Source organism: Acomys minous (assembly GCF_964271855.1).
Source record: "Acomys minous genome assembly, chromosome: 8".
NCBI classification, from domain to species: domain Eukaryota; kingdom Metazoa; phylum Chordata; class Mammalia; order Rodentia; family Muridae; genus Acomys; species Acomys minous.
Genome location: NC_140489.1, coordinates 41,850,353 through 41,872,618, shown reverse-complemented (window position 1 = coordinate 41,872,618; position 22,266 = coordinate 41,850,353). Strand labels below are relative to the sequence as shown.

General features: G+C 45.7%; 1 protein-coding gene and 1 long non-coding RNA gene across 3 annotated transcripts in view; one reads left to right on the top strand and one right to left on the bottom strand.

The window, feature by feature from the left end:
• RHOJ (ras homolog family member J) overlaps positions 1-20,278 on the top strand; it is an 85,663-nt gene extending 65,385 nt beyond the window's left edge. The window contains exons 3-5 of one of the 2 annotated variants that reach the window (XM_084791637.1): positions 8,622-8,786; positions 10,809-10,904; positions 18,459-20,278. In XM_084791637.1, coding sequence (XP_084647763.1) covers positions 8,622-8,786; positions 10,809-10,904; positions 18,459-18,605 — 408 coding nt within the window. In that variant the 3' untranslated portion in view covers positions 18,606-20,278. The remainder of the gene's footprint in view (positions 1-8,621; positions 8,787-10,808; positions 10,905-18,458) is intronic. The other variant, XM_084791638.1, reaches the window with a different exon arrangement.
• On the bottom strand, positions 8,975-22,125 carry LOC311602955. Its single transcript, XR_014780902.1, has 4 exons — positions 22,043-22,125; positions 14,994-15,082; positions 13,491-14,594; positions 8,975-9,495 (listed from the first exon to the last, which is right to left on the bottom strand). It is a non-coding gene; the product is annotated as an uncharacterized lncRNA (long non-coding RNA).
• Positions 22,126-22,266: the final 141 nt, after the last annotated feature.

Here is a 22,266-nt window from a genome sequence, read left to right as displayed (position 1 = left end):
AGGCTCTACTCATGGGCAGATGGAAGTTTTGGGAAACCACTGTCAGAATGAGGAAGTAGGGTGACCTCTCCCAACAATGTCAAGAAACAGAAACAGAACTAGGGGGAAATGTCCCTATAGCTACTCAAAGGGAAAAATCAATTTGGGTCCTTGGATACAAGAGAGTGTAGCTCGTACCAGAGAACATCTCAGCAAATGAGGTACATGGATTTGGGGGCTAGGATTGCCCACTCTAGCTCAGTCATGCAAATCAGTGGGGTGTGTCTCCGTTCAGCGCAACCTCACAGTGTGTGTGGTCCGTACAGTCCAGTTTGAGAAACCCAATATGACGGGGACCCTTTCAAACTCTGAAACTGCTCTGCCCACCTTCCCTTCTCAGAAAACTCTGGAAGCCCATACCCTTCCAGTCTCCCATCGGGCATCAGCTGATAGCTGATCATCAGTTGATAGCTGATCATCTGTTGATAGCTGATCATCTGTTGATAGCTGATTCATCAGCTGATAGCTAATCCATCAGTTGATAGCTGATCATCAGTTAATAGCTAATCATCAGTTGATAGCTGACTCATCAGTTGATAGCTAATCATCAGTTGGTAGCTGATCCATCAGTTAATAGCTGATCATTAGTTGATAGCTAATCCATCAGTTGGTAGCTGATCATCAGTTGATAGGTAATCCATCAGTTGATAGCTGATCATCAGTTGATAGCTAATCCATAAGTTGGTAGCTGATCATCAGTTGTCCCAAGAACAGTGACCCTTGTTCATTTCACGTCCAATAAAACTGTTTAAAAGCTTTTGTAGAGTTGAGTTATTTCCCATTACTCTGTCCTTTAAATAAGACACTACAAGTCTAAGAGAGGAAGTGATAATATAGCATGAAAATCTCTTTAAACTTCAAACTGAAGTAAGCAGGGTGACCCCAGCCTCTGGCACAGAGGTGAGAAATACTGTCAAATATGATAACAAATAGATTCGAGCTGTTTCGTCAACTTAATTTCCACCTTACTTCTTTCCTCCGCTTATTTTGAAATCTCCAGATAGGCACATTCGTTCACAGGGGAGCACAAAGCACGGAGACAGGAAATGAGAACCTATCTGAAAGGTTCTTCTGGGCCCCGCGTTCTATGATTAAGGACTTTAAAAGATAATTTCAAGAACTCTTGGAAGAGCTGGAGTAATTAAGCAAAAGGGTTTGAGCCAAGACCCGAGGGAGGCATTTCAGCTGTGAAAGAGTTTAAATACAGGGACCCGCACAGTACAGTACAAGATAAACTGTCATTCAAGGTCTAGAAAAATGATTCTCAGACTTGAGTATGCGCCAGAACCACCCAAAGCTTGTTAAAAAGCCAGCCACAGGGCCCCACCTCACAGTTCCCAACTCTACAAGTCCACGACGGGTCCAGAGAGTTTGCACTTACAATAGGTTTCCATCGCTGCTGCCCAGGGCAGCACACCTTGAAAGCCACATAAGAGCCACGACTCTGAGAATTGTCATTAAAGTGCTGCAGCATCGCTCATACATGGAGCATCTTAGAAATGCTGACTCTACCTGGGACACAGAGCCAGCAGGACCAGAAGTTTAAGGTCATCCTCGGCTACATACGATGTATGAGGCCATCCTGGGCTACAAGAAACCTTATCTAAAAAACACAACAGAAAGGAATTTAGGCCCTCACACCCCCAGTCCCAAATCAAAGAATTTAAGTCTTCAATGGATAAAGCATGCTTCCCAAAAAGTGACTACATCTACAAATTAGCCAAAAAAGCATAACAACAAATTTAAGATAGAAGGTGTATTAGTCCAGTTTTTCTAGAGAAACAAAACTGATAGAATTAAATATATATGTGTATATATTCATATATATATGCATATGTATATTATACACTATATACTATATGTGTATATAATATATATAATACATATTCTATAATAAAATGGCTTATAGAATGTGGTCTAGCTAGTCCAACAATGGCTGTCTACCAACAAAAGGTCCAAGAACCCAGCAGCTGTTCGGTACACGAGGCTGGACATCTCAGCTGGTCTTCCATATACATTGGAATCCCAGAGAAGTCGACTCTAATGCCAGTGAAGGAATGGACTTGCCAGTGAGCGCAGGAGCAAGCAGACAGAGAGAGCGCTCCTCCTTCCGTGTCTGTATAGGCTGCCAGTGGAAGGTGTGGCCCAGACTAAAAGTCAGTCTTCCCACCTCAAGAGAGCCAGAGTAAAGGTGGATCTTCCCACTTCAAAAGATCTCATTAAGAAAACTCCCTCACAGGTGTGCCCGGCCACTTGGGGTTCAGTTACTCCCAGATGTAGTCAAGTTGACAACCAAGAACAGCCACACAGCAGGCTTGTCCCAAACGTTCCAGTCTCCAGTCTAGGAAGGACAGTTCAACATTCAGTGATGCTGCAGCCAATGTTACTGAAGCCGCAAGGCTGAAGAACACCTGCAGCTAACTAAAGAATACTCTCTGAGTCCATTACTAAATAAGGAAGGAGAAATGAGAAATGACCTCAAAGCAGATTGGTAATTCTGGAACCACAGAGGAAATAAAATCTAACCTCAGCTATCAAGTTCTGTCTTGCCTGAGTAATTACATTTCCCCTACATGAATGAGCCAAAAACGTGTGCCCTCTTCTTTGCCCTGAGCTAACTGTGGGGTGGGGTGGGGGTGGGAATGGGGGGCTAGAGTGGAGAACAACTCAAGAAGCAAATGTATTCTGAAAGATCAATGAGAGATCTTGTTAGCCCCACCCTCAAAGGCGACCCTGAGCAACACTTTTAAAGCAGCTTCGCTGTCCCACCCAGCATCCAGCATGGCACCTGCAAAGTTAGGCTCAAGACTCCCCTCAGCATCTCACGGCTCCACCCAAGCTTTCGCTAACAACGGTTTCACCTATATGCTACCAGCACATGAGAGCTGGCTTCCTCCCCAGCTCCCTGAGACAAACTGTCATTTGGGCTTTGAGTGAAGGAGCCCTTTAAAGAAAAGAAAAAAGCTTCAGAGTTCAGTTGGATAGAATTTCAAACACTCGGGCTGGGAGGGGGTGGTGCACACCTTTAAGTCCCAGCACTTCAGAAGCAGAGAAAGACAGATCTCTGTGACTTGGAGGCAGACTGGTCTACAAAACAAATTCCAGGACAGCCAGGGCTACACGGAGAAACCCTGTCTCAAAAAAAAAAAAAATCAAACATTAGGTTAGTAAGGGATTTACCCATCAGGTCACCCAGCAAGCAACAGGGCAGTCCTCCTCAGTAACCAATAATCTATTCACAAGATGTCAACTCATCTGAACCGCACATGCTCCTTGCCAAATAGTGGTCACAGTTTCTCTGAAAGTGGCCCCCCTATGCTCAGATTTCTGGCTCAGCGACAGGAAGAGACTTGGAGCTCGAAGATGTCCTCCATGTCCTACTGGCTTGTTTAGCATGTGCCATGAGGAGGGAAAAACCGCAGAAAGCATGACGCCAGAATAGCAAGGGTTCAGCCTAGCCTGAGCACTCGTGCCTGGGGAACTGCAGAGTGAGAGAGGGGTTTTTCAGGCCAATGCTCAGAGCCACGTGTACTCTGAGTCTACAGTGGATCCACCATGGTGGGGAGGCACCTCACGCTCTTCTCAGTGGACCCACACCCAAACAAGTGATAATGAATAAAGCCGGCTCCTGGACCACACTCCAGACGGATGTACGTCAGAGCCAACTAGCACTAACAGGAGTGGCAGGCACTGCGAGCATCTCTGCCAGGGGCAATGAGTTTCTGCTGGTGTCGAGAGCCAAGAGCAGCCTTCTGCCTCTGCTGTTTTCCTAAAGCTGGCACCAGGTTCTCATCAAAGAAGTGAGCCCGAGTTCCCTGCGCATGGAGCCCCTCAAGATGTGAGGCAGCCTGTACATTGTGTGAGCGTAGGCTAGTATCTCTCCCTGCCAAACCACAGCCCACAGCAGCTCAGCTGCCACCAACAACTGCGGCAGCAGGAAGACCTCACAGTCCCAGGGCTGCAGGCCACACACCTTCACCAGGACTTGATATGTGAAGCACCAGCACCAGCGTCACCACCAAGGCTTTCTTCCTCAGAAGCATCGGAGCAGGCCGGAGGTAGGTACAGCTGGGCCTCATTAACAGCAACCCCGGGTCCACTTGGAAGCACATACAACTTCCTCTTTTGCTATTGGCTGAGCCAAAGGGGCCATCTGGAGCACAGGGTCTGGCATCCACACTCTGCGGAAAGTTTGCCTAAAACCTCAGAATAAGTGTTTTTCTCTCAATAAGCAACTCGAACTTTCTCATTGGGAGTGTGCTGCTGGTAACAAGTAACGAAGAACCCCATTCTTACCTTTCCCCAGACTGGGAAAAAAAGAGCTGAAAGACATTGACTCAAAGATGCAATCACAGCTCACAAGCACTTGGATCTCCTTACTACTTAGTTCAGAAGAGCGAATTTCAGAGTCATCCCCGACACCCAGTGAGGGTGAAGCTGAGGTTTCAGGAGCGGCCGCTAAAGGACGACTCTCACTCCATCATTAAAGTGCTTTCTCTTACAAAGCGCCATTCCAAGAGGTCACACATTGAAGCACTGTATTTTCACAGCCTATGAGTCTTTCACACTTTACAGATAAAGAACCCGAGGCAAAGAGAACTCACCCCAAACTAGTAGTGGTTTGGCTAGCAGTTTGGTTGAACTCGCCCCAAAGTAATAGTGCCGGGCAAAGTAGGGATTTGAATGCAGAGAATTCACCTCCACCCCTTATGCTCCTGGGCAACATCCTGAGCTGCCACCCCGTCCTGCTTCCCGGAGAATATGAAAACCGGAACTAGTGCCAACAACACTGGGCTAAATGTCAGGAAGCTCACAGAGGACGCAGAATTCTACTCCCAGGCTCTTGAGCATCTGAGGCAGGGGACAGAATTTGGCGCTCTTTTCCTTGCAGCACAGAGAGCAGCCCCTGGGCACGTACCAGACATGCGCACTCTAAGCTTCACGCCAGACCGGAAGCTGAGTACAAATCCACAGGACAGTGAGTTCGCGGTGATCCAAACGCAAGCAGACTAATGGCTTCGTGGCTCCACCACCGTCCCTTCATGACAAAGCTGCTAGCGGACATATTTAAGGCCCAGGTGATTGGCCAATCTATGCTGAGAGTTCCTCAGAGATTTTAAAAGAATCATCCGCAGTGCCCACACCTGACAGCGCCAGAGCCACCCCTCTGCTGACCTCTCTCTGGCCTTGGGAGTGTGATGGGTAGCAACTACTCAAAAACCTACTCTAACCTAGGCCAAAGCACTATCTAGAGACTTTTCTTAGGTTAACACACCATCTCCTGAAGAAACACACAAGCACCCGTGGCCCTGAGTAGTTTTCAGCTTCAGAAGGGCCACAATGCCAGAAGGGTCATTTAGCCCTTCCTCACAGCTGATCAACGTCATCTTCACGTTGTGACCTTAATCTACAATCCAAGAGTGCTTCGCCACAACACTCATTCAAGCCATCAGTGGGTATGGATTCAAATGTCAAATTTCTAGGCGGCACTAAGCCCCGAGTCCTTTTCTATTAACCATGGGCTTCTTCCTCAGTCTGAGGGTGGTAAGCTCCTACAAGCCAAGTATAAACCTTCACTGAAGGTAATTTTTTTTCCCTCTATAGACCTGTTGAAATCTATTGGATGTCAGATTCTGCGTGCTGTAAGGCTGAAGGCAGGGAGAAGGAAAACAGTAGAAACTTTAGCTGCATCAGAGCTGTGTGAAACCGACTGGGGCACGTGGGGCTCAACCCACCCCCCCAGCTTTAGACCCCTGGGAATCCAAAGGATCTCTCAAGCGATACTTGTGCTGCTGGTCTGAAGACCCTCCTTTGGAAGTTACTGTACAGGATCTTCCGGACTCGACACTGGAATTTCCCAGTTCAGTTTTTACCAGAGTTAACTCAAAGAGTTAACTCAAAGAGGCAGCAAACTCGTCCCAGTGCACACACAGGGAATTATTTTGTGGTTTTTCATCCTTCCCCCCCCCCCCAACTTAATTCCCAGTTCTTAACCACCTTATACAGTTCATGCAGCGTCCTTGACAGAGCCACAAGTCTGGTGAGCAATCAATCCTCTTAAAAGGAATTATTACACAACAAGACTAAGGTTCCTACAGCAAAGAAATGGAGCACCCCGACGCCCAGAAGCTGACAACCCCAGAAAGCCCGTTGCTGGAGACCTGGGCTACTTTGCTGGGAGAGCAACCGAGCTCCCTCCCCGATTTTCCTATCATCTAGACAGCACGTATTCAAAGGGAGCAGCAAATCAGGGATTAAGTAAACCCTATTCTTTCAGACATTCAGCGGCTTCGGGCTCCTCCCTTGCCTGGTTCGAGGGTAATGCGATTGTTTTGGTTTGGTTGTTGTGCGTAAGCGGGAAGCAGCAGCGTTGAGATTTTAAACGTGCAGTGTCTGCTGCCATCTTGTGGCAATTTGGAGCCAATGCCCGCCATTAAACAGACAACGCACCCCTGAGGTAATAGTCCTGGAATCCCGAGATATATCAAGAGCAGTCCAAATCAAAAGGTCTAGATGCACACAAAATGCTTTCTCTTGGTATTCAGTAAGTCAATAGCACTGGTCCATTACGGACATCTCTTAACTTTGACCTCCTCTCCAGTGAAGCGTGAACACTTGACGGCGTTCTGTCTAGTGCTTCTGCGAGAACTCCAAGAGATAATGCATGCACTTCTTCCAGTGCTGCCTGGTCCTCGGTAGTGATCTCCTGACTCACTCTCTGGCAGTGAAGACCATGGTGCTACACACAAATCAGCTTCCTCCACTCCAGGTCCACACTCGACCAGTCAGTACAGGATTCTTCTTCCATACCCAGCCCAATGCGCCAGATTCAGAGGTGCTCAGAGGAGGTGGAGCTGGGAGCAGTTGCTCACTTGGGAGTCACTATGAATCCCATTTTTAAAATTATTTTATTTTTATTTGGTTTTTTGAGACAGGGTTTCTCTGTGTAGCCTGGACTGTCCTGGACTTGCTTTGTAGGCCAGGCTGGCCTCGAACTCACAGTGATCCACCTGCCTCTGCCTCCCGAGTGCTGGGATTAAAGGTGTGCAGCTTAAGTTATTTTGATTTTGTTTTATTATTTCATGGGTATGTTTGCCTACACGCATGTCTGTGCACCACTTCCACGTCTGTGCCCCCACAGAGGCCAGAAGAAGGCCCTGGAGTGTTGTAGGCCACAGTGAACTATCAAGTTAGTTCTGGGCCTTAAACCTGGGTCCTCTGGAACATCAGCCTAAACACTGAGCCATCTTCACAGCCCCTGAACCCCACTTTTTACAGCGAGTCTCCCTTCTTCATAAAATTATTTGCTGTGGACAAAGCATAGGTAGAAGATGAAAAAAACACCAATCAACCTGGGCCCAGATCCACTTAGGACAATCTGAGTAGAAGGCTCAGAGGGCAGAGGACAGAGAGTGTTATAAAGAGTCACAGATGGTGGCCCCAGGTCTCTTCACGTGTACGTCTTAGCATGTGTCAGAATTGTTTTTTTTTTAAGCTCTCCATGGGACCCTATTAAAAGCCGCTGTAGTAAATGCCCACAGAGAGGCTGGGGGCTCAGTTTCCCCATAGTCACAGCTGCCCTGGGGAGATGGGAATGGCCAAGCTGCTCAAAGGACAATGCTCCGCAACATGTGCTCACATGTACATAGAATATATGCATGTATGTAATGCTGCTGTACTGGCATGTGTGCGTGTGTGATATACGTGATGGTGTAAGGACGCACTATATAAACAGGAAGTGTTTGAGTACGCACTACTATTAGCTGTGTGTTACTAAATTCTATTAAAATATACAAGGGCTTTTTATTGAATGACCTAAATCTCCTTGGCAACTAAACAAGTGGACATTAACCTGACCACACTGTGGCACCGGGATAAAGTTAGGAACAAGTCCCACACACGGTGCCTCAGTAGCTGTATCTCACTTAGCAACAACGCTTTGCTTTGTATTTCAGCTTACTCTGGGTTAAATTCGAAAACATTTTAATTGTTAAAGAGACTGAAGAGGGTAGGTCAGTGACCTACTCATTTACATACGTGTCCAGACAGCGGGATCCCAGGGTCCCAGGAGGGCTGTATTCAGGCTGTTGATCCTACTGTTTGAGTGAGTGGGTTTCCGAAGACATAGGAATAGAGTGATTGTTACCGGGGCAAGAAGAGGCAGAAGTGGGGAGATACCGGTCACAGCACCAGGCTGCCATGAGGCAGGATGGATAATTCTAGAAACTACCGCCATTCACATACAGCCGGTGGGAGTGTGTGGTAGGTTAGAAACGTGCCGTTGAGGTAGACTTAGGTGCTGTCATCATTAACAACAGTATGTGAGGAGATGGATTTGCAATTCCCCTAACTCGGGTGTAACAAAATGCACAGTTGGAAAGGAGAAATGAGCAGGTAGACATTATGACATGTAAACTGTACCTCAATGAAGCTATCCAGTTCTTCTTACGTTGATCCGACATGGGCAATTTGTGATCTCTGTACACAGTAAAGGCTGTAGCTCACCAGCGGCTACTGTGGACGAGAACCACACAGACTCTCTGCACGCTGCCTGTACCAACTCTCCCCTGTTCCTCCCACAGGAGGACTATAACCAGCTGCGGCCTCTCTCCTACCCCAACACCGACGTGTTTCTCATCTGCTTCTCTGTGGTGAACCCTGCCTCGTATCACAACGTTCAGGAGGAGTGGGTTCCGGAGCTGAAGGGCTGCATGCCTCACGTGCCTTACGTCCTCATCGGGACCCAGGTTAAAATGAGGGTGATGGAAGGGCGGGATGGGATGGGACAAAGGTGACCCCTGAACTCTTCCAAGCACCATGACAGAATCTCAGATCTGTCCTGATGTCACAAGATTATTTAGTTGAAAACTAGTTACAGAGCTATTTAATATGAAGCAGAAAGTTTTGACCTGGACATTAAAATTAACCTCACAGCTTGTTTTTTGTTTTTAATAAGAAAATAATTTTTTTCCAGATACTCTTCCTGCCTTGAAGAGTCAATTGTACACACTATCTGATTTTTTTTTTTAAGTTAGACACAACTGTTTTAAGACAACAAAGTAGGTGTGCAGGTCCAAATGACCCTAGATTCAGACGAAGCATGTTGACAGGGCTCTTTGATGGAGCCGGAAAAAGAAGATAAAGACTCCACTCCACTTTTTCCCTGATGCAGTCATCACACAGATCTTGGGAAAGTTAAAACACACATATTAAGAGTAACATGTATAACTGTCAAAGCCTCAGAAGTTCCCGGAAGCTGATAAAGTCCCACAGCTTGAGTTGCCATCAATGAGCCTCTTCTTGGCTGGGATTGTCTGAACTATTTGTAGTTTAAGTGGATTTAGTTCTTGGCTGTTTTCAAATCTGCATCAGTGCTCTGAGGGCAGGACCGTACTATGGCTGCAGGGCTTTCTGTCTGCTTCCTACGACACTTCTTTTGACTTCTCATCACGCATCCTATTTGACAAAGAGAAAATTTTAAAAACCATAAAGAAAGAAAAACGCTTTCTATAAACAATATGGGCAGATGGGGGAAATGTACATGTGTTCACTTTAAATACAAATTAGAACTCATCTGTCTGCCGAGTAATTGTCCTGCTGAGTGCAGGTCCCATTTCTGCTCTGAAAGATAGCTATTTGTTTGTTTAAATGAAGCTCTTTACCTTCAATTGCACATATTAATGTTTGTCCATAACCAGAAGCCTGGATCCTGCTGCCAAAATACATAACTGGACATTCAAACCCCTAGTGTGGGTTGAATCTGTTTAGAACAGGCCCTGAGTTGAGTGATTAAGGAAAATAGAAAAATCAAATGGAAACATAAAACCACCACTTTGCATAAACATCTCTCTAATCGATGGAATCCTACCTGCCCCATACTGACTTCCTGTACGAAGCAAAACCCTGGGTGCCCACATACACGGTGACACTTGAAAGCAGCCACAGCATTAGTAAACTGTTCAGTCTATACCTGCTGCCTTCAAAGCTGCTCCCCCTTCAGAGATACTCTGCTGCCTCACTAGGCGAGCCCTTTGGCTTTTCTCCTTGGGAGTCCCCTGCAAGACTGCCCTGTCCATTACTCTATCTGTTGAAAAGACCTCACAGGCAACAAATCTCCACCCTTTTGAAGGTCACGATTTGATTTGGGGGGGGGGGGAGGAAAGGATCCAAAGCCACAAAAAAATATAATATAATGAGTGCTATAAATTGCAAGCAAATGAGTAATCACTATAATGTACCCAGACCATCTGGTGCCTCTGTGCACTATCTGTGAAGTCTAGAAAGGGAAAGAGAGTTCAAAGCCCCATCTCGGCAGCCGGGGGACTGCATAAAAGAGGAATGGAGAAGGCCTTCCTGCTGCATCCACGTTCAAAAGAAAAAACTGCTGGGCGCACACCTGTAATCCCAGCACTTGGGAGGCAGAGGCAGGTGGATCCCTGTGAGTTGGAGGCCAGCCTGGTCTACACAGTGAAACCCTGTCTCAAACAACCCAGAAAGAAAGAATGACAGAGAGAGAGAGAAAGAGAGAGAGAGAGAGAGAGAGAGAGAGAGAGAGAGAGAGAGGAAGAAGGAAGAAAAAAGAAAGGAAGGAAAGAAACAAAGAAGCAAAGAAAAGAAAAAAAATCACTCTCAAACACAGCACCTGTATTTGTTTTCTTGGAGAACACTCAGCAACATCAAGGTTAAGGGGAGGTGCGGGGTCACTATATCATGTCTCCACTTAAAAGACCTAATGAGGCCTGAGAATAGTGAACTTCTCTTTGTCCCAGATTGATCTCCGAGATGACCCCAAAACCTTGGCACGTCTGCTGTACATGAAGGAGAAGCCTCTCACCTACGAGCACGGCGTGAAGCTGGCGAAAGCGGTATGGTCACATTGGACTTGAGTGTTCAGGGATGGGGAAACTAGAGCAGGATTTTGCCTTAAGCTGCCGCGTGCTTTGGATCTTTATGCTAAGCCTCCTTGTTCTAGGAGAGCTGGAAGGGGCCATTTTGGCAAGTATCCCTGTGAGCAGGCACCTTGTGGTTTTCATTAAGAAACTCCGTGAGTTTCCACGGCTAAGCACTTACCACTTTGCTTCAGCTGTGTCTAGAACGCGGACTTGCCACATATAGCGTGAATTAAGGGGAATTGTTAGATGTAGGTACATCTGTAACCCCCCTGTTTATTATCAGCATAACTCATCACGTGAGGCATTGTGTCATCTGTCCAGGGAGAGACCTGGGTTGACATCTGACAGGCTTCTCTTCTCGCCCAATACTTGTCTTCCTATGATGAATAGCTACTTAATCCGGACAGTGTTATAAATAGCATATGGGAAACTAACACACAGCTGGGAGTAACAGGGCGAGGAATCTACGCACTGTCTGATGGAGTGGGCCTGGACTTAGCTCCACTGACCACTCTGCACTTCTGAGAGTTGGCTGTCAACAGTGGCCTAGCTGCAGAAGTGTTTCAAACACATATTTTCCAGGCACCAAATCTTTCACAACAGCATGTGCAAAGCAGCCACTAAAATTGGCATATCTGCATGGAAGTTCTTTCTGCAGAAGGACGCTCAGGAGCTACATTTCCCTAATTTGTTTCTTTTTTTAATATATATTTTATTAATTTATTCATATTACATCTCAATTGTTATCCCATCCCTTGTATCCTCCCATTCCTCCCTCCCTCCCACTTCCCCTTACTCCCCTCCCCTATGACTGTGACTGAGGGGGATTACCTCCCTCTGTATCTGCTCATAGGGTATCAAGTCTCTTCTTGGTAGCTTGCTGTCCTTCCTCTGAGTGCTACTAGGTCTTCCCATCCAGGGGATATGGTCAAATATGGGGCACTAGAGTTCATGTGAAAGTCAGTCCCCACTTTTCACTCAACTGTGGAGAATGTCCTGCCCATTGGCTAGATCTGGGTTCGAAGTTTATTGCACGTATTGTCCTTGGCTGATGCCATGGTTTGAGCAGGACCCCTGGGCCCAGATGCGCCTGTCATAATGTTCTTCTTGTAGGTTTCTAGGTCCCTCTGGATCCTTCTATTTCCCCATTTTCCCATGCTTCTCTTACTTAGAGTCCCAATAGGATGTCCACCCTTCTGTCCCACTTTCCTAGTAAGTGAAGATTTTCATGGGACATGCCTCTTGGGCTAGTGTACAGATATAAGTGAGTATATACCATTTGACTCTTTCTGCTTCTGGGTTAACTCACTCATTATGATCATTTCTAGTTCAATCCATTTGTCCACAAATTTCAGGAATTCCTTATTTTTAATAGGATTTCCCTAATTTCAGCTTCTTCATCCTTGATTTAGTCACCAATCCATAGACTCAAGCAGGAGATTTTAAATTTTTTTCATGTTTGATCATAACATTTATTTCTAAAAAGTAACTCAAAGAGCCATGTCATAGGATTTCTTAATTAATACATAGCCTATGGAATTGAAACCATTTTATATTTCTTTACTGAAACAGAGTGGGCTGTATTCTCACCTTACAATAAGCAAAGTTTGTGATTGTTGGCACCATTCTAATAAAGATTTATAGATATTTCACTCTGTGCTGCCCTAAGAACACTAGGCTGGCTGTCTTCCTGTCTCTCTTCTTGCCCCCCACCCCCAGACCTATGCAGTCTGTATACTTGTTAGTCTGTTTCCTTTTCTCTAGTGAATTCTTTTGGAAACATGTTTCTCTGTGGCTGCCTGGCACTGAGAGATATGCCCTAACCTTTTTTTAAAAAATATTTTATTATGTTTCTTTTTTAACATATACATTTATATTATCACACATGAGTAAAATAAAGTACACGCAGCAGGAAGAACCACGAGAAACTCAGGAATTATATAAATGTTACATTCATAGTGATTTGACGGCCAAACTCTGCCAAAACAGGATAAGCAAGTCCTCGATAGTTTCTGCCCCGTAAATATGTCAGTCAGATGCATTGGGCCAGAAGGCTGAAGATGATGCTCCAACATTATAGAGAGTGTTGGGTGACTGTTCAGGAAGTAAACTGTCTCAGTCATTTTTTCATTTAGGAAGCTGCTAACTGGCACTCCGGGTTCACTGAGGTATTTAAGTTTTATCCCTTCTCAAGTCTCTGATGGGTTTGAAGACCAGATAATTTAGTCTTTCAATTAAGCTTAGTAGGTAGGGGTTAAGATGTTTTTAGATCAAGATAGATGTTTTAAGTTAATAGAGATGAGATATGATAGATGTTAATCTCCACTCAGAAATTTAGACCCAACAAGATAGGAAAGATGTTTACTTCAAGTTTGCCAAATACAAATAGAGATTTTAAATTTTTAATGTTTTACGTCTATGTAACTAACCCTGGAAATGCATGCCCTAGTCAAAAATAACATTAACTACCAATTACTCCTTAGCATAAATATATAAATAATAAGTAAATAAATGGCATTTCTCTTATTAAAATGTGTTCAAAGGTACCAAATACTATACCTTGGCTGGAATTGCATTGGCTGTGGTATTGGACATCACACAGACAGTTGAGCCCTTCCTATTTCTTCCACAGTAGTGTCAGTGCCACCAATACAAGCCATCCAGGGAGGTGTTGGGCTGCTAAGCCTCTTACGGGTGAGGAAATAGCCCTGGGGAACACAAACACATTTGAATTCAGCTGTGTGCACACCATCACCTGGGCACCTGGTCATCACGCCCACTGTCTCTTCTCCAGCCATGTGTGTGGTCCCCTGGGAAAGGGAGTGGATCTGAGGGGTCTCCTCCAACATTCAGCCTCAGATGCTCTCATTAACATACATGTCAACATATGTGACTGTTTGTGGCTCCTAACAGAAGGTCCTACTGTTTCTGCAGTAGCTTGGTCTCTATGTTCCTTGCCTCCAGGACTGTCCCCACCTTTGTTCTGGTGGCTTCCTAGCCTCACTCCTCATTCAAAAAGTTCGGTTTGGGTTTGGATTTACCCCACCCCCCACCTATGATAACGAGTCTCTTGGAAACCTCCCTTTTCATTTCAGATTTATTTTAGGAACAGTGGCTCAGTTCACCACTTGGCTGGCTTTTGCCAGCCTCTCCTAGCAACTGCTCTCTGGTTTACAATCACGTTGAGCATATGAAATCCAATCGCAAAGAAAACCAAGTGAGATGTTTAACTGGTTTCGTGACAATTCATGTAATTACAGAGATGTTTTTAGTTTCTCCAGTCTTTGACTCCCCTGTCAAGTACTGTATTATAATAGCTAGCATTTGCACAGTGTTTATTGTGGGGGCACCACAGGCTTCCTCTGAGCGAATCCTCGAAGCACCTCCTGTGGTTTGCGTATTATTGTCACCACTTTCCTAGAGGACACTGAGGCTTAGAGAGGTCATGAGCTGGTGATGCTCCTGCCTCAGTCCTCTGTCTCCGTCCCAGGCTCTGCAAACATATGCTGCGGTTTGGGGCTCCTTTTTCATAGACTGCCAGGGACAGCAGAGTGGAGTGGCTCAGTCGCTGGTTTGAGAGATGGACACGTCCTCATGGCTGCCAGTTCAGGCCAGTTTTCTGGTCTATAAATGAGTTGGCGAGAGTCTTACCTCCCTGGGTTCCTGCAATGAGTTACAGACCATAAGTTCTGGCTCAGCAGACTGCTCTGTTAGCCTTCTTGCCCTCAGACTGGTCTGCCGCTGGGAGGACGTTGGCCTCTGTTCTTTGTACCTGCCGGGTTTTCATTTCTGTTTTCAGAAGGCTCTCTCATGCAGCCCACGCCAGCCTTGAACTCAATATACACCTGAGGATAACCTTGGCCCTTCTGCCTCTACTGCTTGCTGGTATCAACCACATCTGATTTTATAGAGAGCTGGGAAACAAAACCCAGGCTTTGTACATCCCAGGCAAGAAGAATGCCAGCTGGACTCCATTACCCAACCCTTCTAGTTATTTCTATGTTTCTTCAGTATGCCCCACCCCAGTCAGAGGAAGGAAAAAGTATTAGCTTGCCGTCTCACTTGATTTGTCGCGTTGCAGGTTGGTTCGTCTTCCTTCTTATGTGCTTTGTACCATTGTGGCACGTTTCCCAGTTCTGGAAACAATGCACCTTAAGTATTGGGAGAAAAAAGCAGAAAGATGTTTTGTTTGTAACCTCAATCTCTTCTTTGTTTTGTTTTAATTCCTTGAAATGTGTCAGTTTGGCCCAGCCTGCTTCAGATTGCTCACATGTGTGTCCAAAGGAGGAGTCTCTGCACTTTTGCACATGGGTCCCAAATACTTGGCTGAGCAGCATTTTGCTCTAAGAACCAGGAAAGGGCGCCTCTGTAAACAAGAAGGGCTGTGTTTCCTTGACACAATTTTCCATTTCAATCTTTGGTGACCCTAATAATTTTTTTTGAGCATTCTTTCTAACATGTCTGTGCCCTTTCCCTGAACCAGGACAAACTCTCCTCTCTGACCCTCTGAGCACGTAGGACATGGCAACAAACAGTGTCTCACAACTGGGCTCTGTTTCCCACACGTACGTCCCAAATCACACCCAAAATCCATTGGCTACTTTTCCTGGAACCATCAGCGTGCCACGGTGTTACGTTAACCTCCTCACACAACGGTGCCTTTATGGACCGTCTCGTTATCTTTCCCCTTGTCAGAATCAGAAGAGACAAGTTTGGGCTCCTCCTGCCTCTTTCAGAGGCCCAGGCTGACAGACTAATCTGCTAACACACTGTCAGGCAGCAGCACTGTGAGGAAGAAGAAAGAAAGCTCCACGCACCTCTCAGGGTTCCCGGATGAGTGGACAGAAGTCAGCCTAACCCCTGGTATTTTCAGAATCAGTCTGGGGTTTCAGCATCATCCATGGAAAGGTTGTCCACAGACGACAGCCTGCAGCACCTTCTAGGAGTTTTCCCCCCTCTGCATAACTGAGGAGAGGCCATCACGTGACAAGGGGCCAGTCTGTTAGTCATTTACTTGCTGTGCTGTTTATATGTTACATGCATATATCAGGCATAGACACAACCCCCAAAGGCAGTGGATGACAGCTCAGGTCATTGTTAGGAAAAACATTTCTCTACCTCCTTTTTCCTCTCACTCATATCCTATTTTTTTAATAGTTTTTAAAGTTTCCAAATCTAAAGGCCAAGCCATTGTCAAAACAAAATCCATAAAGTAAGCTTTCAGCACGCACTCCCTGGTGCTCTCAATTCCCTGCTTTTGGCATTTCCCATTGGCTTATAAAATAGCCACTCTTGTCAGAAAAGAACACATTTAAGAAGTACATGCTGTCCATGGGGAGATTCTGAAATAAAACAATTTTAATTCACACGGAGTCTTCATATCTGTGACCTTCCAAACAACCCTGCCAACTTGTTGCGGGGCTGAGTGATAAGGGTCAGAGAACCTCATAGAATGAGAAAAACAACGCACCTTGAGGGCTGCAAAGATGGCTTCTCATGAAGGAGCACTTGCCCTACAAACATAAGGACCTGAGTTCAAATCCCCAGCAACCACAGAAAAGCCAGGCGTGAGCAGATCCCCGGAGTTCACTGGCCAGCCAGTCAAATCAAAGCAGCAAGCTCAGGGTTCATTGAGAGACCCTGTCTCAAGGGAACAGGACAGAGACTGATAGAGCGGGACCCTATACCCTTCTTTGGCCTCAACACACACACACACACACACACACACACACACACACACATATATACACACTGTCTCTCTCACACACACATACACACACTCTCACACACATACACATTCTCTCACATGCACATATGCACACTCACAGACACACAGACACAAACTCTCCCACATACATACACACACACTGTCTCTCTCTCATACACACACACATACACACACACACATACACACACTGTCTCTCTCACACACACATACACAGCTACACACACATACACACACTGTCTCTCTCACACACACATACACAGCCACACACATTCACACACTCTCACACACATATTCACATTCTCTCACATGCACATATGCACACTCACAGACACACATACACAAACTCACACACACACACACACACACTCACACCCCTCAAGAGACAAAGATGTTAAAGGTAATTCTCTCTTTCTAGCTGAGCGCTCACTTTGCCTTGCCTTGGCTGCATCCACTCTTGTCTAAGCTAAACCACAAGTCTCTCTTCACTCCTCCGCATCATACAAACGTCCTGATAACAAACAAACACATCAGACACCTACATCCCGGCTGACCCACAGAATGCTTCTTCCAATTATACACATCAACTCTAAATCTCCACCTGTATAGAAAAATAGGAAAATGAGCAGTCATGGCCCAGCGTGAACCTCCGGGAGCTGAGGAGACACCATCCATCCTAGTGAGGACGCAAGCCGCAGCCCGTTTCTCCTGGTCTCCCAGCATCCCCGTGTGCCATCTCCAGAAGCTTCCTGTCTAGGGTGCCTGGGTGCTTCTGCTGCCCTGTTTCCCCAGCCGTTCCTCTGCCACAATTTCCAGGTTCAATATCCAGCCAGCCTCTCCTGCACTAAAGCTGCTGTTTTCAACGTTAGTTTCATAATGGGGAGGGAGGTGTTTCTCCAGATGTCCTTAATATTCAGAGGCCCTCCGCACATAGTTGGCTCATGGGAGACAAGAACACGCAGGTCTCCTCCTGCACCAAAGCCCACAGCTGAGCACAGCCTTCCTGGCCAGCGATTTTCTTAATGAGAAACAACAGTTTCTGGCCTGGATTTCTACATTTCTCAGAGGAATTTTATAATGCTTAAATTACTCATAGTACGAAATAATGTTTTCTCACCTTCAAGGGGCCGGAGAGATGGCTCAGCACTGGCTGAGTTAAAAGCACCGGGTTTTTATCCAAAGAACCTGGGTTCGATTCCCAGAACACACTTAATGTAGTGTCTGTAACTCTAGTCCCAAAGGACTTGATGACCCCTGCTGGCCACCGTCGGCACTGCATGCATATGGTGGGCAGATACACCATGCAGAAAAAATGGCCATACACATGTAGCAATAATAGTAATAATTATCATCATCATCATCATTATTATTTAATTTTAACAATAAGTAATTGTTATAATAATTCAAAATAAACCACTAACCCAATATAAAATACATACCACTTCAACATGAAGGAAGGTGTCTCTATCAATGAATATCTTCTATGATTTTTATTTCTTCATGTTTTAATTTGATATTTTTTTTCAAAGTATATTAATAACAATAATAGCAAATAGGCATTATGTTGCTGGGAGATACCCAGCAATCAAGAGTAATCTGTGATGAGTGCCACCCATGCTTCTAGCTGCTCTGTAGGTCCAGTGACACTGCCTTACTCCACACACACTTGAATGCCACTGCCACATTCCATATAGAAACGAAAGGACACTGGAAGCAGGCTGTTTGTAGGACAAGCAAGCATGGGGATCTAGCAAGGCAGAGGCTTGGCACTCATGACTTTCTTTTCTTTCCTTGTGTTTAAGATCGGAGCACAGTGCTACCTGGAATGTTCCGCGCTGACTCAGAAGGGTCTCAAGGCGGTTTTTGATGAAGCCATCCTCACTATTTTCCACCCCAAGAAAAAAAAGAAAGGTTGTTTAGAGTGCCACCGCTGCTGTGCAATTATCTGAAGTTGCCTGAGACCCATCCCTCCCGTCATGCAAGGGTAGGAAAGGCAGCCAGCCTCTGTGGCCCAGCTCTACACAAAAAGGAGGGCTTGACCAGAAAAGAATTCCTGCTTCCCAAGGCCCGTCCCTCTGCCCTGCCAGCTTCCCAGCTCAGCATCCTTTCAGCCACTGCCACATCCCTAGGCCGGCCAGACCACCCACACTGCGTGTGGAGAACGCTGAGCCACAAGCAGACAGTACGCCGCTGAGGTGCCGGAAGCTGAGTCACGATCCATCCCGTATTTCACATTTTCCCTCCCACGGTGATGAACCAACAGGAAATCATGGCGGGAAAACCATGTACTCCATCCTCCATTGGTGGCCTTAGCTCATGTCTTCATCAGATTTGGAAACACAACGCCAGCATTTTCTCTGAGTCTGTTGTTTTATTCAAGCGTCTTAACAGTTTCCGGATGTCCAGTCACTTGAGCCTCACAAATCTGTCGAAGTCATTGAAAGATGGGCTGAACTGTGCTCACACCTTTTGGCAGTGGGTCTCTGCCAGTGTTCTTAGAGCCATCGTGTACCTGACTACCAAAAAAAAATTATAACTTTTATAAACTTACAGACCTATACTTTTTTAACCTTTCTTAAAAGAAAACAACCTGTGAATTATTACAGCTGCCCTGTTTTGCCAAAGATTCATCCTACAAATGCTTCAGGGGTAGGGGGACGCTGCTCTTGCAAAATTCTGCTATCATTCAAAGTGAAAACGGACCGTCTTTGAAGAAACAGTTTTCTACTTGTCACCTAAATTGGTCAGAATATGGCAAAAGCCATCTTCAGAGGCAGCAGAGTGGGCCTGCCCCGCCACGCCCCGCCACGCCCCACTCACAAAATGTCTTTGTTCTTCTTCTGCTCACACTTTCTCTTGTACCCACATCCCTGTGTTCTCCAGTTATAGCCCGACCAAGAAAAAAAGCGGAAGAGGATGAGGAGGCTCTGGACACCAGACATTAAAAAAAAAAAAGTGTTCCAGAATCCTTCAGGGTCAAAGTGCCTCAACTTTTCTGCTTGCTTCGCTGAAAGTACTCCTCAGCTTGCCTCCACATAAACTTCAGTTGAGGATGAAGGTGTCTGCTTGCAGCCAATATGAAATCACTGCCTCTCTCCCTCTGTTCTTAAGGCCTTCTCCCAAGTGTCTCTGGAGGATGGTCCCATCCCAGGCTGAGGCACTGCACCTAACCAGGAGTTTGGCCTTCAACAGGAAAGGCTCCCAGTGACATGACAATTCCAAACAGCCGGGACTCCGTGTTTTCATTAAAGGCTGTGATTGGTCCTGATTTGCCTTATTTGCTTACAAATGCCCTGGAATTCCCCAGGGAAGCTGATTTATCTTTTATTTTTTACTTTATTGAATCAGTAAATCATATCTTAGCAATAAGAATTATTTTACTTTTTCTAGATTGAAGCTCCCTCTGTTGGGGAAAAAAAAATCCCAATCTTTCTAGTCTTTTCTGCTCTTAGAGGAAGCACAGAAAAAAAATTGTATGGTGTGGGTCTTCGTAGGATTTTCCATTGTATGGTGTGGGTCTTCATAAGATTTTCCATGACATCCCTTCAGTCTTTGGGGGTTTTGGTTCTTTCTCTGTTGTTTAGAATTTCTGAAATATATTTTTGTTTTCTCTACATATCAATACTGTTTCCCTTCTCTCTCATATGATGGCTAAGGATTTTCTGAAGCATGCACACATACATGCGCACACGCGTACATACATGCGCACACGCGTACATACATGTGCAAGTGGGCGCCGCCTAAAAGAAAACAGGAATTCTGCAAGGCAAAGGTTGACATTTAGAGAAACAGGAACGGTCCACCTTCATACATAGAAATGAAATATGCCTGAGCCACAGTGATGTGGAGGTCAGCAGCCATTCCTCACACACAGTAATGAGCACATGGTCCTGTGGCCGTGTAAGTGCTGGGAGCCAGTTTTGCTCGACCACATGGCATAGGTACATCCTCCCAGGGGGCTGTTCCTCACTTCTATTGCTGTGGAGGAAAAACTGAAGGCATTATGTTGGCTCCACCAAGGAGAATGTCCCAAATGTATTAATCAAGAGGTGAATTGCTCCCCGAGCCATCCCATCCGTAAAGGACCAATGAGATATAGGCCCCCATAGCAGGGCCTAATTTGTTTCACAAAATTGCCTCTGCCCCAAGATTGAATCACAACTGTTCTTAGAATTAAAAAAATGAAGAGTCATAGGAGCCAAGAGGAAGAGTTGCTAGGAGTCCACAGCCTCTTCCAAAGCCAACAACAGAAAAGCCTCAGAGCCTGTGGCACAAGCCCTCGGTGTGCAGACGAGGCCTGCTTCACTGAGAGCAGCCACAGCATCTGCTTGCTACCCAGCACCCAGCGGCCCCTCATCGCCCATATCCAGTTGGAGCCGTGCAAGTGACTCAGTAGAGTTACATCTATTTCTCTTATAGCCTTCAGTCATATTTTAAATGCATGATTTCGTGTGGTTAAGCTCCTGTAAACACAGCAGTTATTCACCACACTGGTAATGAACTAGTGACGAGAATTTGATCGTCCCACCAGTATGCCTGCAATCCAGAGCAAATGGCCATGTAATCATCAGCTAGTTTGACAGATTTTTTTTTCCACTTTGATGGTTGATTCTTCAATAGAGCTGATGGACAGTTTAAGCTAAGACACATAAAAACCATGTCCTCCACAGTAAGAAATCTGGAACCGACTTCTGCCAAGAAAAGTTATGTTTTAAAAACAATTATAGACATCATTAACTACCACAAGCTAAACCAGGAATTACAAAGGTGCAAAAAAAAAAAAAAAACCCTAAGCCCTATAGCTATGCTGGGAAGTGGGTTTTGATCCTGTGTGTTTAAATATAACGTGTATGGTTACACTATACAAAGAATTATTTGGGATACTTCTGGTCTGAGGGGAAATTGCCAAATGAAGTGGATGTAGCCATCCACGGTACTCACTGCACCAACAACAAGGAAACAGAATGAAAAACAATCACAACTAAACCCACAATTTTTAGAGGAAATAAACTAAGCCAGGCATGGTAGCTCATATGTGTGAGGAGGCAGAGGTGTGAGGATTTTGGTCAGTTTAAGGCCAACCTGGCCCACAGGGCAAGTTCCCTTCTGTCGTGGCAGGGATGGCCTGGGGTCTGAATTAGATAATTAAGGTTGTTCCTGTGAGCAACGACCTTAGGATGTACAGCATCCTCAAGAAGAAATATTGAAATCGAAGCAAATCTCTTAAAACAGCACGTAATAGATCTGGGAATGGTGGTGTCGGTCTGTATGTAGTTGCAGAAGGCAGAAGGGCACAAGCACGGGGGGTCATGACCTCTTGTCCAGCCTGGGCTGCACAGTAACCCTCTACCTCAGAAAGGGTGCACAGAAGCGATGGGACACTCACCGAGCAAACATTCCTGAGACCAGGAGGATGGGAATTCCCAGCTGAGGTTTTGCTTTAATGGAGATCATTGTCTAGGAAGTTCCATGCTGTCTGGAAATCGATCCTTGTTCAGACACCCAGGTTTGACGCGTGCACGCCTTACAGAGAGCTACCGATGACTAGCTATTCTCTTGGTAACCTCCAATTTCGGTGACAAGGCTTCCCAAGTATTTGTATTCCCAGAA